The 16,596-nt window shown below is 45.9% G+C and overlaps 1 protein-coding gene across 3 annotated transcripts in view; it reads right to left on the bottom strand.

Annotated features, from left to right (window-relative positions):
- cracd (capping protein inhibiting regulator of actin dynamics) overlaps nt 1–16,596 on the bottom strand; it is a 114,659-nt gene that overhangs the window by 16,942 nt on the left and 81,121 nt on the right. For all 3 annotated transcript variants that reach the window (XM_085970406.1, XM_085970414.1, XM_085970397.1), the window contains exon 7: nt 2,305–2,495. In XM_085970406.1, the coding sequence (XP_085826532.1) occupies nt 2,305–2,495 (191 nt within the window). The remainder of the gene's footprint in view (nt 1–2,304; nt 2,496–16,596) is intronic.

Raw genomic sequence — 16,596 nt, 5'->3', positions numbered from 1 at the left:
GGCAGTCAGTGGGCTTGTAGTGAATGTTGGTCAATAACCTATCCCCTGAGATGGAGACGGAGAAGTCGAGGAAGGGAAGGGAAGAGTCAGAGATGGACCATGTGAAGGTGAGGGAAGGGTGGAAATTGGAGGCAAAGTGAATGAAATTGTATAGTTCAGGGCGAGAGCAGGAAACGGCACCAATACAGTCATCAATGTATCGGAAAAAGAGGTGAGGGAGGGGACCTGAGTAGGACTGGAACAAACAGTGTTCCACATATCCCACGAAATGGCAGGGATAGCTAGGACCCATGCGGGTACCCATAGCAACACCTTTGATTTGGAGGAAATGAGTGGAGTCAAAGGAGAAGTTGTTCAATGTGAGAACAAGTTCAGCCAGGCGGAGGAGGGTAGTGGTGGATGGAGACTGGTCGGGCCTCTGTTCAAGGAAGAAGCGGAGTGCCCTCAGGCCATCCTGGTGGGGGATGGAGGTGTAGAGGGATTGTATGTCCATGGTGAAAAGGAAGCGGTTGGGGCCAGGAAACTGGAAACTGTTAAAGTGGCGGAGGGCGTCTGAAGAGTCGCGGATGTAGGTGGGAAGAGACTGGACAAGGGGAGAAAAGATAGTCGAGATAGGTAGAGATAAGTTCCGTGGGGCAAGAACAGGCTGAAACGATGGGTCTACCAGGGCAGTCCTGTTTGTGGATCTTGGGAAGGAGGTAGAAGCGGGCTGTGCGGGGTTGGGGATCTATGAGGTTGGTGGCCGCGGGGGGAAGATCTCCAGAGGAGATGAGGTCAGTGACAGTCTTGGAAACGGCGGTTTGATGTTCGGTAGTGGGGTCATGGTCCAGGTGGAGGTAGGAGGAGGTGTCGGAGAGTTGGCGTTCAGCTTCCGCTAGGTAGAGGTCAGTTCGTCAAACAACAATAGCACCACCCTTGTCAGCAGGTTTAATGACAATGTCAGGGTTGGATCTAAGAGAATGGAGTGTTGCAAGTTCAGAGGGAGGTAGGTTGGAGTGAGTGAGGGGAGCAGAGAAATGGAGACAGCCGATGTCACGGCGGCAGTTAGCGATGAAAAGATCTAGAGAGAGTAAGAGGTCAGGGGGAGGGGTCCAGGTAGAATTATTATTGAAGTATTATTGAAGTGTAGTCACTGTTGTAATGTAGGAAAGGAGGAAGGTTATCTTGAGGAAAAACATGAGGTGGGGCAGGAAGGGGCTAGTAAACAATGAGGAGTTTAAGGGACAGGCGAGAGCGGTGGAACAGGTAATGTGCCAGAGTAGTAGGGGGCAGAAGCCAAGGTGTGACTTGGTGATGAGGACCATGCCATCTATGTGGCAGTTTGGGCAAGGCAGGTGCTGAAAAGTATAGCCGGGGGACACCTTGGTAAAGGGCAAGATGCTGCGACACATGAGCCAAGTTTCCAAGTGTCAGTAAGCCAGGATGTCAATACGATCATCCATAATAAGGTTGCTGATGGCCAGGGCCTTGCTTGCAGATGAACACACATTCTGGAAAGTAATGTTGGGACTGGGAAGGTCAGTGAGAGAGGAGGATAGGACAGTTGGAGTTACTGCTCTTAAGGAGGCAGTGATAGATATGGATAGTCACATATCTGAAACAACTTGCTGAGTTTTATGACTTTTAATACACATTGCTGGCACTATACTAGTGTAATTAAAGCTGGTGATTCACAACAATTTCTTCTCATGCTGTAAGTACCCTACAAGGTGTAGAGAAGTTAAAAAAGAAGCTGTACTTAAAATTCGAAGTAAATATTTAAAAAGTGGCCACAAGTTCATTCTTATCTATGTTGGACAAGTAAACCACAAACTTTTAACATATTTATGTATTTTCAAACCAACTGTTTTCTTTAACTTAGGTTCACTCAATGCTGCCAAATCTCCCAAACAACAGGACTAAAGGCAAATAAAAAAAAACTCAAACATTAATTGTGGTCCCAATGATGAAAGCAGTAGAAATTTGATAACTACACTGTGCAAATGATGGTTGTATTAAAGGAAGAAAATATTGTCACCATTGTTACTGTTGATCTCTACCAGAAGTAACAACCTTAATACGTCCAACAGCTTTATAATGAAATAACAACAGAAAATGCTGGAAATACTCAGCAGGCCAGGCAGCATCCGTGGAGAGAGAAACAGAGTTAACGTTTCAGGTCTGGGACCCTTCATCAGATTTCCAACATCCGCAGTATTTTACTATTGTATTAGCTTTATAATGAAATTAGCTCCCACCAGACTAGATGTGCAGTTCATTTGGTTCAGTCTAACATTAAACCTTAGAATAACAGGAATTGCATACATTTTCTTTAGCCTGTTTATCTGCTATCTTGGCTTCTCTGGCTTGCCTTCTCTCCTCTCGGCTGGCCTGCTGCTCACGGAATCCTTTCTGTTTCTGCATCGCCAGGGTGATCCATAAAGGTTGGGCAGATTCCACCTTGTCCATGAGCCTTGAGCTGTCCAGAGAATGTCTGCTCTGAAGAACAGGTTTCTCTGGAAACAAATTGTGGAGCTGATTAATTTTCACCAAAAGGATGATAGCGAAATAAAACTGGTGATACAGATACATTTACGGTCAGATTATCTAAATTAACTGCAAATTATTTACGGCGCTTGACAAATGAAAACTAGATAGAGGAAAAGAGCTCAGTAATATCAATTATTGTAATGAATACACATTTTACTCCAAGCGGTAACAAAAGGAAATAAATACTTTCAATTTTAAGCTTAATGTTTGATGGGGCTGAGATGATATCAGTAAAAAGCATGTTTCAATACTAAATAGTAAATATCAAAGACTCCATGTTCAAACGCTGACTCCAGAATTTACCCCACATAATCCCAGATGATGAAGATATGAAGGGACTGAAATATTGACATTTCAGTAATTTTAGCAAAGAACAGATGTGAATAAAGAGTCAGGGATTTCAAGTTGTGTGGGATAAATACTAAATTCATGATCTAAATATCAATTATTACATCTAAAGGCATATTGGCATAACATAGTTTTAAGGGTAAGATTACTGTTTCTCTCTTTTCTCTGGTCTTCCTGAGAAAATGCAACTTAAAAGGAAACTCAGCAACCTGCTGGCAGACTTCTGTCAATGCCATTCTAAATTAGTCACCAAATGGCACTCAAATTCAAATTCAAATTCAAATCGCTTTATTGGCATGATAAGGTACATCTTATGTTGCCAAAGCATCAAAATACATTTATGGTTGAACACATAAACGCAGTTCTATTCATACAGTGTATAAACAGGTATATCCCTGAGTGTATAAATATACATTCGCATTGTTTATATATACTCTTTTCTTAGTTTACTGGTTGTCCCTCTGTTCATGGCAAGCTGTAACATAGTGTGCCGCCAGTGTTACACAGCTTCTCTCCTCCCCCAGTAGGAATGGGAGTTTTTGGTTGTCATTCAGATTTCTGAATTCAGGGCATATTTGTGAGAATTTTTGGTAGAAATTCTCCCTGATGCCCTGATATTTTCCACAGGCTGTGAGGAAGTGCATCTCTGTCTCCACTACTCCCTGACTGCAGTGAGAGCATATCCTGTCTTCTCTTGGCAGCCTTGTCTGCCTTTTTCGATCGCTAGGCTATGTTCGCTAAGTCTGTACCTTGTCAAGGTTCTTCTCAGTTTGTTATCCTTTACCATGGTCAGGTAATCAGCTATGTTGTATTGTCTGTTTAGGGCCAAGTAGCAATTGAGTTTGCTTTGGGTTTTTGTTGTTTCTGCCCAATATGTCAGATATTTTTCCTTTTGCTTAGCGACGATTGTGTTGGGTCGAATTCTTTGTGTTACCCTGTCACTGTCCTGGGGCTGGTTATTGTTAGTATTGTTAGTAGTTACTTCACTGAGTCCCAGGACTAGTTGACTGAGGGTATTCTTCTTTATGGTCAGCTCTTGGCATTTCAGGGCGTCGTAGTGATAGCATTGGGGGTTGCTCATTTGTAGGTGATTCCAAAATTTGGTGGCTCTTTTTTGGATAGTGATTATTAATGGATATTGGCCTAGTTCCGCCCTGCATGCATTGTTTACTGTTTTCCTTTGAGCTCCCAGATTGGTCTTGTGGTCACTGTCCTTCTAATTTCCCTGCTCTTGCCCCTACCTCCCGTAAGAAAAACTTCTGGCCTCCACTCTACAGCGCATAGCTTTCTAATAGATGAGTATTATAAGATATATAAATTTAAGATCAAAATGTTAACAGTAATAGTAGCATGCTGTCGGTTTCAGAATTTATCATCCTTTCCATATCTGCTGACTGGGGAGATGTGTTCCTATAGCTGTGCTGTTCAAATTAATTTATATGGTTTTTTAATATTTACAGTGCCTGTGCTGTGGACCTGGAAAGTTAATTTCGATCCAGATCCAGTTATGATGTTGATATATAGCTTATGTTTTTACAGCTGAGTGTAGTAGCTGCAGAAACCGATGCCCAAGTAGGAAAATAATTCCATAGATGAACAGACTGGGTAAATAAAAAGGTGTGGATTAACATCCCACACTTTGTATGGCCGCAGTGTTTTGTTCTTTTCATGTGTTTGATACACATAATAGATTGATCTCCAGCTACCATTTTTGGTACTGGGCGTATATTTAATTCAACCTCATAGCAACTGCGAATAAGGGTGGTTTTTAAGTTACCCTTTTTCCAGCATTATGGAATTATTTCTAGAGCAATGGACACCCTGTGGTGATCGTAACACTGTAATTCAATCAAGTGGTTCAAATAATGGCATAACCTCTGAGAGAGGGAAGCTTGAGTGCTTTAGAACCATCATGTGGTCCTTAGATAAAATGATAGTCTCATGATCACTCCATGTTGCCCGTGTTTTTATGTAAAGATTCAAAATAACTGGAGCCAGGGTGTCTGCAAGCTCTTTCTCGACATCTGTAGGTGCTCACTTAAGTTGACAGCAGCAAGTTCTTAACCGACTTCCGCTTGAGCTGAGTGTTTACTTAGCGGCAACCAGAGTTCGAACTCTTAAAGGGGGACACACCTACACTTTACACCTACACTCGAACGAGCCGACAGAAGGCCAGAGATTTTTTATGTTCCCTGGAGGAGAACTCCTGTACCTTGTGAGCCACAAAAATAAAAGTGAAAAAAATCCTTTTCCAATTTCCAAGTTTGTTTACTTGAAAAACTTTCAGAATTTAATTTGTTTGTCTTTTGTAAAAAAAACTCTCAGGAATAGGCTTTGTGATACAATAAACAGAGAAAAAATTAAATATTTCAGAATACTCATTATATCTATCTCTATGTTTAGGTCTATGTGTCTCTCTCACTCTTTCTCTTCCTCACTGTCTCTGCCTTATTCTGTGTCTCTGTAAAAAAAATGATCATATGGTATTGTTTAAATATGAAATATTACCTGACTGTAGTGTTTGAAAATTTGCCATGTGCTTTTCAAGTCATTTTGAAACACATAGAAACCTCTCAAACAATTATGGATACAGTTTGTACGTGCATAATTCAGAGTTATTCTACTAATGCATGCAAGGAAATTCTGGAAACTACACATGATCAGACTGCACAGGAATGATCTGTAATTCCCTTCTACTAAAAAATGTCCAGTCAAACCATTGGCTTTTGAGATGGTGGCTGCGATGTAAAATCTTCAAAAGACTGTAGAGACAATTCTATAGTAAATTTAATAATGTTATTGTGCAATATCTAATTTTTGGAATATTTTTATTTTGTTTAAAACCTTATTTTAAACATTGGAAATTTCAGTTCCTAAGCAAAAATGGTCGAGGAAAGAACTCAGAGTATTTTTCTGTGAATTGATTGGCTAGCCATACCCACTGTGTGTAACTCAAGCACCTAGAAGAAATGTGTTCAGAGGAGAGAAAGCAAGATCTTGCACTTATATAGCACCTTATCACATCCTCAGGATGCCCCAAAACACTTTACACCCAATGAATTACTTCTGAAGTGCAGTCACTGTTGTTATGTCAGTTTTTGCAGCAGCTAATATACAGTCAGCAGGGTCCTGAGAAAGTAAATGCAATGTTTATGGTGGCATTGGTTGAGGGAAGAATTCCCTGCTCTTCTCCACAATGTGCCATGGGAACATTTACATCCACCTGAACAGGCAGACAGCATCTTGGTTTAACCTCTGATCTGATAGACAGCACCTCCAGCAATAAAGCGCTCTCCAAGTGCTGCACTGAAGGGTCAGCCTACCTTAGGCATTCAATTCCTGGAGTGAGGCTTTATTCGCAGCCTTTGACGTCGCGGCAAGCTTAGCTCAGTTGCTAGCATAAGTGTCAATGGAATCAATTTGTATAGCACCCAATCAATCGCAAGATGTTTAGATAAAATTGCTTAAAATACATTTTATAAGTAATACATTTGGGTGGATGGCAGAACCAATCATAGGTAAATAGAAGAAATAGTGTTAAAAGTAGTAATAGTATGTGTAACAGAAAATTGGCTGGGGTTTCCACGGATCTTCTACCAAAGTTATGGCAGACGATCAGGTGAACCCCTATGGAAGTTCAACCTCTGTGTGGGAATTTGGGGATTATGTCATTTTGGTATTAACAAACTAGACTAGGGTTGCTTCATCAGTTCAAATTATACTATTCAAATTCCACTGTAAACCTCAAAGAGTTAGCATGAAGTGAGTCTAAAACCTGACTATGCAGAGCTCAATCACTGCACATGGTTTCAGCTTTAGCTCATAAATAAGATTGACTTAATATGAATTCAGCTTATTGTTCATTTATAGTTCATGAAGATGAAAGAGCCCCCCAGTGCCTGATAATCTGCATCCCACAGTACTAAAAGAGGTAGCCATGGAAATAGTGGATGCATTGGTTGTCATCTTCCAAAATTCTATAGATTATGGAACAGTTCCTGCAGATTGGAGGGTGGCAAATGTAACCCCGCTATTTAAAAAAGGAGGGAGAGTGAAAACAGGGAACTACAGACCAGTTAGCCTAACATCAGTAGTAGGGAAAATGCTAGAGTCTATTATAAAGAATGTGATAACAGGACACTTAGAAAATATCAACAGGATTAGACAGAGTCAACATGGATTTATGAAAGGGAAATTGTGTTTGACAAACCTACTGGAGTTTTTTGAGGATGTAACTGGTAGAATAGATAAGGGAGAACCAGTGGATGTGGTGTACTTGGATTTTCAGAAGGCCTTTGATAAAGTCCCACATAAGAGGTTAGTGTGCAAAATTAAAGCACATGGGATTGGGGGTAATATACTGGCATGGATTGAAAATTGGTTAACAGACAGGAAACAGAGAATAGGAATAAATGGGTCTTTTTCGGGGTGGCAGGCGGTGACTAGTGGGGTACCGCAGGGATCAGTGCTTGGGCCCCAGCTATTCACAATATATATCAATGATTTGGATGAGGGAATCAAATGTAATATTTCCAAGTTTGCTGATGACACAAAACTAGGTGGGATTGTGAGTTGTGAGGAGGATGCAAAGAGGTTTCAAGGCGATTTAGACAAGTTAAGTGAGTGGGCAAATACATGACAGATGCAGTATAATGTGGATAAATGTGAAGTTATCCACTTCGGTAGGAAAAACAGAAAGGCAGAGTATTATTTAAATGGTGATAGATTGGGAAATGTTGATGTACAAAGGGACCTGGGTGTCCTTGTACACCAGTCACTGAAAGCAAACATGCAGGTGCAGCAAGCAGTTAGGAAGGCAAATGGTATGTTGGCTTTCATTGCAAGAGGATTTGGAGTACAGAAGCAAGGATGTCTTACTACAGTTGACATTCTGTTGTTTGATGAGTCCTTGTATTCAAGACTCATCAAACCTATCTGCTGAGCAGAAATCAGATGGCTGCTACATCAGAGAATGCAGTAGCCATCTGTCATCTCTGCCGGTGTGATGCCAGTTCCCCAACTGTTGAAGCCTGCAGGAAGAAACAAAGGTAAGTAATCATTTTCTATCACTTTACACTCACCTCACATACTTACCTCTCCACACTTGTACCCATCACTTACCTCCACAGCGCACTTTTGGACCCCTCCGACCCCCACAGACCCACTGCTCGCCTCGCTGACCCGGACGGGGTTTCCCGACATCGGGAAGCCTGCTCTTGTAGGGGTAAAATGGGGATAATCCTCTTAAGTGACTGTTAACTACCTGTGGGAGCCGCCTTCCTGAGGTGGGAAGGGGATTACGGCCACTTTACTACCTGTTAACAGATAGTTAAGTGGCCGTAATCCCCTTTCCGCCTCGGGAAGGCGGCTCCCAGTGCGGGTTGGGTACCCGCCTCCTGGGAAGATGGCACCCACCCGGGTTGGGGGCAAGATGGGCACCCACCCCCAGATTCTGCCATTTTCCTAGCAATCCTGCCTCCAAACCCGCCTCCCCAGGGCTGGCAAAATTCCCCCCAGAGGGTCAGCCATGATCATATTGAATGGTGGAGCAGGCTCGAGGGGCTGAATGGCCTACTCCTGCTCCTATTTTTCTATGTTTCTATGTTTCTAAAGCAAAATGATCATCGCTCCTTATAAAATCTCTTACATAGCAATCAGAGGAGAAATTTGGAGATAAACACACTCAAATTACAAATCAATTGCTGATATTTTCTTTTATATAACTGAGTGATTATGCAAACCTCATCCGGTAATTCATTTTTTTTCAGATAGCGGGTCATTCAAGTATTACAATTTTTCAGCTGAAGGTTCAGAAGCTATTAGTGATGCATTATTATATGGATATTGGCTATTGGATTTGTTAAACACTTGACCCCTTCTGAGGCCTAGATTTAAATTAAGGCTAGAATGTACAGGACCAGAAAAGACCATTTATGGCCTAGCTGGCTGATCCCAAAGGATGGGATTAGGATTGTCTATCTGTGCTCATGGTTTAAAAATGATATTCAAAATTCTTAACTGAGCTTCTAGTTGTCAGAATTCCTCATAATCTACAATTTATACAGATATAAATGTTTAGCGTTTAAATAGGTTTCCGTGAACTGTTTAGATTATTGTTTCCTATTTTTGTCAGCCTCCAATATACTTCATGATCTAGGATGTATGTATGATGTATATATTACACTCAAAAACTCATACAGAAGCTGTTGTTAATATGCTAAGCTATTTAAAGGATGGTGTTAGAGTTGATTTATGAACTGAATTGGTCTAAATATCTTTTGCTTGCTTTACACCACTGTAACATGGGTTTGAGCAGCAACCTTTTTTCATGTATTAGGTAGCAGAACAATAGGGCAACTGTACTAATGACAGATGTTTTGCAAGATTGACCAAAGGTAATTTTACTGATCCCACCCTTCTCCATCTGCAGTGCTCTGCACTGCGTCCAGGAACCACGTTCAAAGGGAATGCTAGACAGAGATGGGGCTACAACACTATCACAGCAATTCTCCAACCCATGCTCCCTTTGATCCACTAGGAGCACAGCATCAGTAAATTTACCCCCAAAAAATCCAAGACAATTTGTGCTGGGGTACCAAGGGGAAAGCCCCAAATTATTTAATTCTTTAATGCCATACAACACTACCTTCTCACTTGACACATATCATGCGGATTCAAGATTTTTTTAATATAGACAGATACTTAGATGCGATAGCTCATTTTGTCATGGCACTAGTCTAACAATGTGACCCCTTTTTGGCAAAATGACAAAAAAAGTAAAATATACAATAGGCTCGCTCTGATTCAGGAGGATATCAGGCTGTTGCAAATGTTGTTTGAGGAAATAAAGTAAAAGGAAAACATGAGGGAACAAAGAAGATTGGAAAAATTTACCATGAATGCAAAAAGAAAATTTTAACAGAGTACAAACATTCCTAAAAATCTAATGCAAATAATAAAAACAAATGATTAAATATATTGGTAATACCATTTCAAGAAATATTGGGTCTGAGTTTGCGGTCGGAGGCTTCCTGCGGGCAAATGCCTCCGAACTGCAAGAAAAATACGAACCTACCTGATGGTCCCGGGATGCCTGAATATTGCCTGAGCCTGAGGATGAATTTCAGGCGCCCTTCGGATGCAGTACATATCCCTGCAGAACTGGCTATTTTTTCCCCCATTTCATGCCCCAAAAATGATCCAGTTTTTCCCCTGTTGATTTTCTACTTCCTCTCCCCAGTAATGGAATATTGTTACCTCCACACATGAAGGATATTACTTTACTAAATTGGATAACTCTAAATTATATTTCATTAATTAATGCTACTCAATTCAAATACGATTACAGAGTAGGCCTAGAAATTCAGTTGTTTGCGCCAGCCGCTAGCGCCTTAGGAGGAGGAGAAGTGGGGTGCTAAGCAGCTAGCACCCGGGCGCAGCGCGATCTGCGCCTCTCGCGAACTTCAGTTAAGATTTAGCGGCGGCACAAAACCTTTGCGCGCGCTCAGCTGAGCGCGCATATCCTGACGTCATTTCATGGTGCAACGCCCTTTGTGCGCCCCAAACCGGAAATTCAGTGGCGCCGGCCTATTGTGCGCCTGGCGCCCCTAGCGACTGGTAGAAGGGAACGGTTCCCAGTCGCTGCAGGGCGCGGGGGGCGCTAATTAAAGGGCACTCCTCCTGCAGTATAAATGACAGCCATTTTGCACCACTCCTTCTTTGTGAGAGACGGATCTTTGGAGAGAGACAAAGGTAGAGAGCTTTCTGGTTTGGCTCAACACTCGCACAGGTACTTGTGGCTTCAGGCCATAGCTTTGCACTTGTCTTTAACTTCAGAGTCATAGCATTGATTGGAAACATATAATGGGGGCTGCAATGGGTGGAAACGTTGGGCTTCTCCATTGCATTCAAAGGGCTCAGAGACGCCGTGCCAGTCATGGCCAGATGGAGAAGGGGCAACAGGCGTCGACAAAGGAGGCCTTACCCACCCAGGGTATACCGCCAGCAGTTCTCATATCTGAACATGTCTGAGGAGCAGTGTGTTCGGAGGCTGCGATTCAGAAGGGCGGTGGTCACTGAGATCTGCCACCTGCTTTGCGGAGATCTGCAGCCACAGCTGAGGAGCAGGACGTCTCTCTCGGTGGCAGTGAAGGTGACGGTGGCTCTCAACTTCTATGCCACGGGCTCCTTCCAATCCGCTACTGGGGACATTTCCAACATCTCCCAGTTTGCGGTACATTGCTGCATCCGCCAGGTGACCAATGCCCTTTTCAGAAGGAGACGTCAGTTCATCTCCTTCCCCATGACCGTTGACAAGCAGCAAGAGCGTGCAATGGGCTTTGCAGCATTAGCGGGCTTCCCCATGGTGCAGGGCGCCATTGACTGCACGCATGTGGCTTTGCGGGCACCTCTAGAGAATGGCGAGGATTACCGCAACTGGAAGGGCTACCATTCGCTCAACGTGCAGTTGGTGTGTGACCACAGGCAGCTCATCCTAGCTGTCAATGCCCACTTTCCAGGCAGCAGCCACGATGCCTTCATCCTGCGCCAGACTTCTGTGGCAGACATGTTCGAGGCCCAGCCTCACCCACGAGGATGGCTTCTCGGGGACAAAGGCTATCCTTTGTGCACCTGGCTGATGACCCCGCTCCGTGCGCCCAGCACCCCTGCTGAAGAGGGATACAATGACAGCCATCAAGCAACCAGGAACATCATTGAGCAAACAATCGGCGTGCTGAAGCAACGGTTCCACTGTCTGGATTGTTCCGGAGGAGCCCTACAGTACTCGCCTGAGCAAGTCTCCCATTTCGTTGTCGTGTGCTGTATGCTGCACAACCTGGCTATCCACAGGACTCAGCCACTGCCAGCAGACATTGGAGGACCACCAGAGGAGGAGGAGGAGGAGGAGGAGGAGGACCAGCACAGGAGGGAGGCAGAAAGTGCAAGGGCTGCCCGTCGGCGGCTTATTGCAAGTTGGTTCTAGGCCCCCTCTCAGGGAATGGCTTGTGCCAATGGCAGAAGATGAATGTAGCCGCTCCACAAGCCCTCAGCCGAGCAGGGCAACCAGGACTTCCAAAAGAAAGCATGGACAGTGCGATTTAAGAATTTTTTTTACTATGATACCTCTGTGCCCTTCCCACATGACAAACTAATGGAGAGAAACCCCCCCCAAAAACACAAATACACCAGTCTCGGCCTTTACAAGTAAAACAAATAGACCAGTCTCGGCCTTTAAATATGAAACAAATACACCAGTCTCGGCCTTTAAATATGAAACAAATACACCAGTCTCGGCTTTTATAAGTAAAACAAAACATTTGGCCACACCTTCTACTTTTTCCCCTGCGAGGGTGATCCGTTTCGCTTCCGTGACTGGCCCCTACCCGCCCTGCAGCTCCTCCTCAATGGGACCCCAGTGGCTGCAGCAAGGCTGGGGGAAGGCTGCTGAGGGTCAGATGGTGAGGCGGCAGATGCCCTTGGGGGTCGGCCTGGACCAGCTCTGGGCCTGGAGGGGCCGGCTGCTGACTGCTCCAACTCTGCTTGGGCGGCAGCAGTCTGTCCAACAGCTGGTGGCAGCTGCAATGGAGGAGTGACAGTGTTGGCTGCAGGAATGCTGCCAACCTGACAGATCACAGGCACTCCCTGGTCGGCTGATACATTGGCATGCGCACGGGCCAGCACTGCAGCATGCGCAGCAATCTGCTGAGGCACAGACTGCTGGGCTGCTGCGGCACAGTGAGTGCCCCGGCGATGCCTGGCCGATCCAGCGAGTGTGGCAGCAGTTAGTGCCCGTGTGGCCCTGGTCTGTGTCTGCATGACAGCAGCCAGTGAATGCACGGCACGACTGAGCACTTGGCTAGAAGCCGCCTGTGAAGCAGCGAAGTCCTGCTGACTCCTAGCCTGTGCTGCCGCGATGTCCTGCAGACTCCTGGCCTGTGCTGCACTGAATTGTTGCAGACTCCTGGCCTGTGCTGCCCCGAATTCCTGCACACTCCTTGCCAGTGACTCTATGGAGTCAGGCATCCTTGCCACTGCAGCCATGAGCTCAGTGTGCCTGCGCTCAGCCTGGGCGCCCATTTCCGCTAGGAGCCGCACCTCCTCTGTGCTCACCGTAGCAGGACTGGAGGCCGCACTCACCCTCCGGGGAGAAGGCCGCCGAGCTTCCCCACCCCTCCCGCGTTGCTGCAGCCCGCTGGTCCCCGGAGCTTCACTATCCTCCGACCCTTCCCCCCCTGCTCCCCTCCAGGGAAGACGTGTCACCATCATGGCCATGGGCTGCCTCGGCTGAGGGTGTCCCTGATGGGCTGGCTTCCTCTTCCTCCTCCTCTATGTCTGACTCGGACACAGTGCCAGCTTGAGGGGCCACCTCCTCACCTGGCGAGTCACCATCTGAAAGCAGGGAGGCACAAGAGTTGCTTTAGAGTGAGGACAGGGCGGCATGAGTGCTGCTGTGCACTGCATTGGTTCGATAGTGGCAAAGGATGCTGGTGTGAGGCGCAAGTGGAAAGGGAGAGGTCAAAAAGGTGATGACCTTACCATTGGTGCCCAGAGCAGGGTCAGCATCTCCAGTGATGACGGGGCCACTCAGCCGGCCTGCCATGATCCGCTCCACTCGCTGCTCGAGGTCGCTCAGCTGTTTCAGGTCAGGACGGCCTCCCCCGGTCTGTCGCTGCTGTCTTCTGTTATGTGCCAGCTTGGCCTGCAAGAGAAAGGACCGCCTCTAAGTACAGTGTCAAGCCCTGATCTTGCCCGCACTGCCTCCCATGGTCGAATAGCCCTGACAGTGTCTAAAGTCCTGATTGCGCAAGTGCTTTTCATGACAGTCCCATAGCTGCTGGATGAGGGCTGGCCATTAGGGCTTTCAGACCTGTTTGGCCATAAAGTGAGGTGCACATGCAGGGATGAGGAGGATACTGGAAAGGGTACTCACCCTGACAACCCGAGTGAGGTCGTTGAATTTTTTCCGGTTGGACGTGACCCGGTTTGCCACATCCCTCCATGCTTTCCGATATTCGGCGGGCAGCGGCCTCCTGCCACCCTCAGGGAAGAGGATATGGTGCCTGTGGTCCACTGCGCCAACCAGCAGCCTCAGGTCACCCTCGCCGAAGCGCTGCGCTCTCTCCCTGGCCTTCTCCATTCTCCTGGGCGTGGAGCTGTTCCAGAAGCAGTGTTCAGGCCTTGCCTTAGGGCTGCAGTGTGCAGGGCATGGCAGCCAAGCAATTCCACCCTCCCCCTTTAAGTGCTGACTGGCACCTGACTGTCTGCCCTCAATGAGCAACTCGCCGCACCTGCGCTGTGCCCGCCTTCGGTGTTTGCGCCCCGGATCGCCGGCTTAGCGCCTAATGATAGTCGTGCATCGCCTGCTTTAGCGCAGCAGCAACCTCTTGAGGCGATGCAACTGAATATCGGCGAAGGTGGCGCTAAGTTGCGCCGGGCGCAAAAGTTAGCGAACGCCATGCTGTAGCGCCCCAAACGTGGCTATACTGAATTTCTAGGCCTAAATCCTTTACCAGTCCTAGACCAATCCAACCACAGTCAATGGATGCACAGGTGGAGGATACGCCAGCAACATTATAGCGCTGATTCTCCAACCTATTGTCATACCTGATGCAAACGAGGATGGTTGTGCTTGTTGGAGGCCAGTCATCGCAGTCCCAAGACTTCACTGCAGTGTCCTCGGCCCAACCATCTTCAATTGCTTCATCAATGACCTTCCCTCCATTGTAAGCTCAGGAGTGAGGCTGTCCACTGATGATTCCAGAGTGGTCACAACTCCTTTGATAATGAAACAACCCTTGCCAGTCCACAGTAACAACAACTTATATTTCTATAGCGCCTTTAACGTAATAAAACATCCCAAGGTGGTTCACAGGAGTGTTATCAAAAAAAAAACTTTGATGCTGAGCCATATAAGGAGATGTTAGGGCAGATGACCAAAAGCTTGGTTGAAGAGGTAGGTTTTAAGGAGCGTCTTAAAGGAGAAAAGAGAAGTGGAGAGGCAGAGAGATTTAGGGAGGGAATTGCAGAGCTTAGGATCTAGGCAGCTGAAGGCACGACCGCCAATGGTGGAGCATTTAAAATCGGGGATGTTCAAAAAGCCAGAATAGGCAGTGCGCAGAGGTCATGGGGATTATAAGGCTGGAGGAGATTACAGAGATAAGGAGGGGCGAGGCCATGGAGGGATTTGAAAACAAGGATGAGAATTTTAAAATTGAGATGTTGCTTAACTGGGAGCCAATGTAGGTTAGCAAGCACAGGGGAGATGGGTGAGCGAGACTTGGTGCAAGTTAGCACACGGGCAGCAGAGTTTTGAATGACCTTAAGTTTATGGAGGGTGTAACTAGGGAGGCCAGCCAGGAGTGCATTGGAATAGTCAAGCCTCGAGGATAAAGGCATGGATGAGGGTTTCAGCAGCAGATAAGTTGAGGTAAGGGTGGAGTTGGGGGATATTACGAGGGTAGAAATGGGCAATCTTAGTGATAAAATGGATATCAGGTAGGAAGCTCAATTCGTGATCAACTATGACACGAAGGTTGCGAACAGACTTGGTCAGCCTTAGATAGTTGCTGGGAAGAGTGATCAAATCAGTGAAAAGGGAATGGAGTTTGTGGCATGAACTGAAGGCAATGGCTTTGTCGCAGTCAATCAGGATGTAATTTGTGACCTTGGTAAGAGCAGTTTCGGTACTGTGGCAGAGGCGGAAGCCTGATTGGAGGGATTCAAACAAGGAGTTCTGGGAAAGATGGGCATGGATTTGGGAGGCGACAACACGTTCAAGAACTTTCGAGAGGAAAGGGAGGTTGGAGATGGGGTGATAGTTTGCAAGGATGGAGGGGTCAAGGGTTGTTTTTTTGATGACGGCAGATTCGAAGGAGAGGGGGACAGTACCTGCGGCGAGAGAACCATTAACAATATCTGCTAATTTGGGAGCCAAGAAGGAAAGTTGGTTGGTCAGCAATTTAGTAGGAATAGGGTCGAGAGAGCAGGAGGTCGGTCTCATTGATAAGATGAGCTTGGAAAGGGCAAGAGGGGAGATAGGAGAGAAATTAGATAAATATGCAATTTAGGGTTAGGGCAGAGGGAAAATGGAGAGGAAGTAAGGTCCAGTGGGTTTGGGGAAGGGAGGGAATTGAAAGCAGAAGCAGTTGAATGGATGTTGTTGATCATTTTAACAAAGCAGTCCATGAGCTCCTCCTGTTGGAGGTGAAGGAGGAGGAGGCAGGGGAGGGTGGCTTGAGGAGATGGTTAGTGGTGAAGAGAAGCCCGGTGTTATTTTTGCCATCCTAGATGTTCTTAGAATAGTGGATGGTTTTAGTGATGAGAGCAGGACCTGGTAGTGCTTTATATGATCTAGCCAAATCTGGTGATGGATGATTCGACCAATTGTCCGCCAAAGACTTTCAAGTTGTAAGGTCCACAAAATTTCGGCAGCCCCCAAAGATTATTTGATTAAAGAAAACCTGGTTGAAATGTACTTTAAAAACCCAGGACATCAAAGATGGCTGTAGCCGGCCCCGTGGCAAAAGAGAAAGACAGCCTGTATGAATATGAAAGGGGGATCTCCCAGCACTGGCTGACGAAAGGATTGAAAAAAACCCCAGCTTCTGAGTACTTAAGTACTTGAAGTTGTCAATCAACTGTGGTTAGGAAGTTTCAACACGGAACAAAGGACTCTGTTTACACAAGCCCTCAGCAGTGTTGACTCAAGGGCTTAAGTGG

This window comes from Somniosus microcephalus, chromosome 2 (assembly GCF_052327205.1).
Source record: "Somniosus microcephalus isolate GS21.2 chromosome 2, FLI_Smic_1.0, whole genome shotgun sequence".
Taxonomy (NCBI): Eukaryota; Metazoa; Chordata; class Chondrichthyes; order Squaliformes; family Somniosidae; genus Somniosus; species Somniosus microcephalus.
Note: the sequence above shows the minus strand (reverse complement) of the source record. Positions and strands in the feature narration are given on the sequence as shown.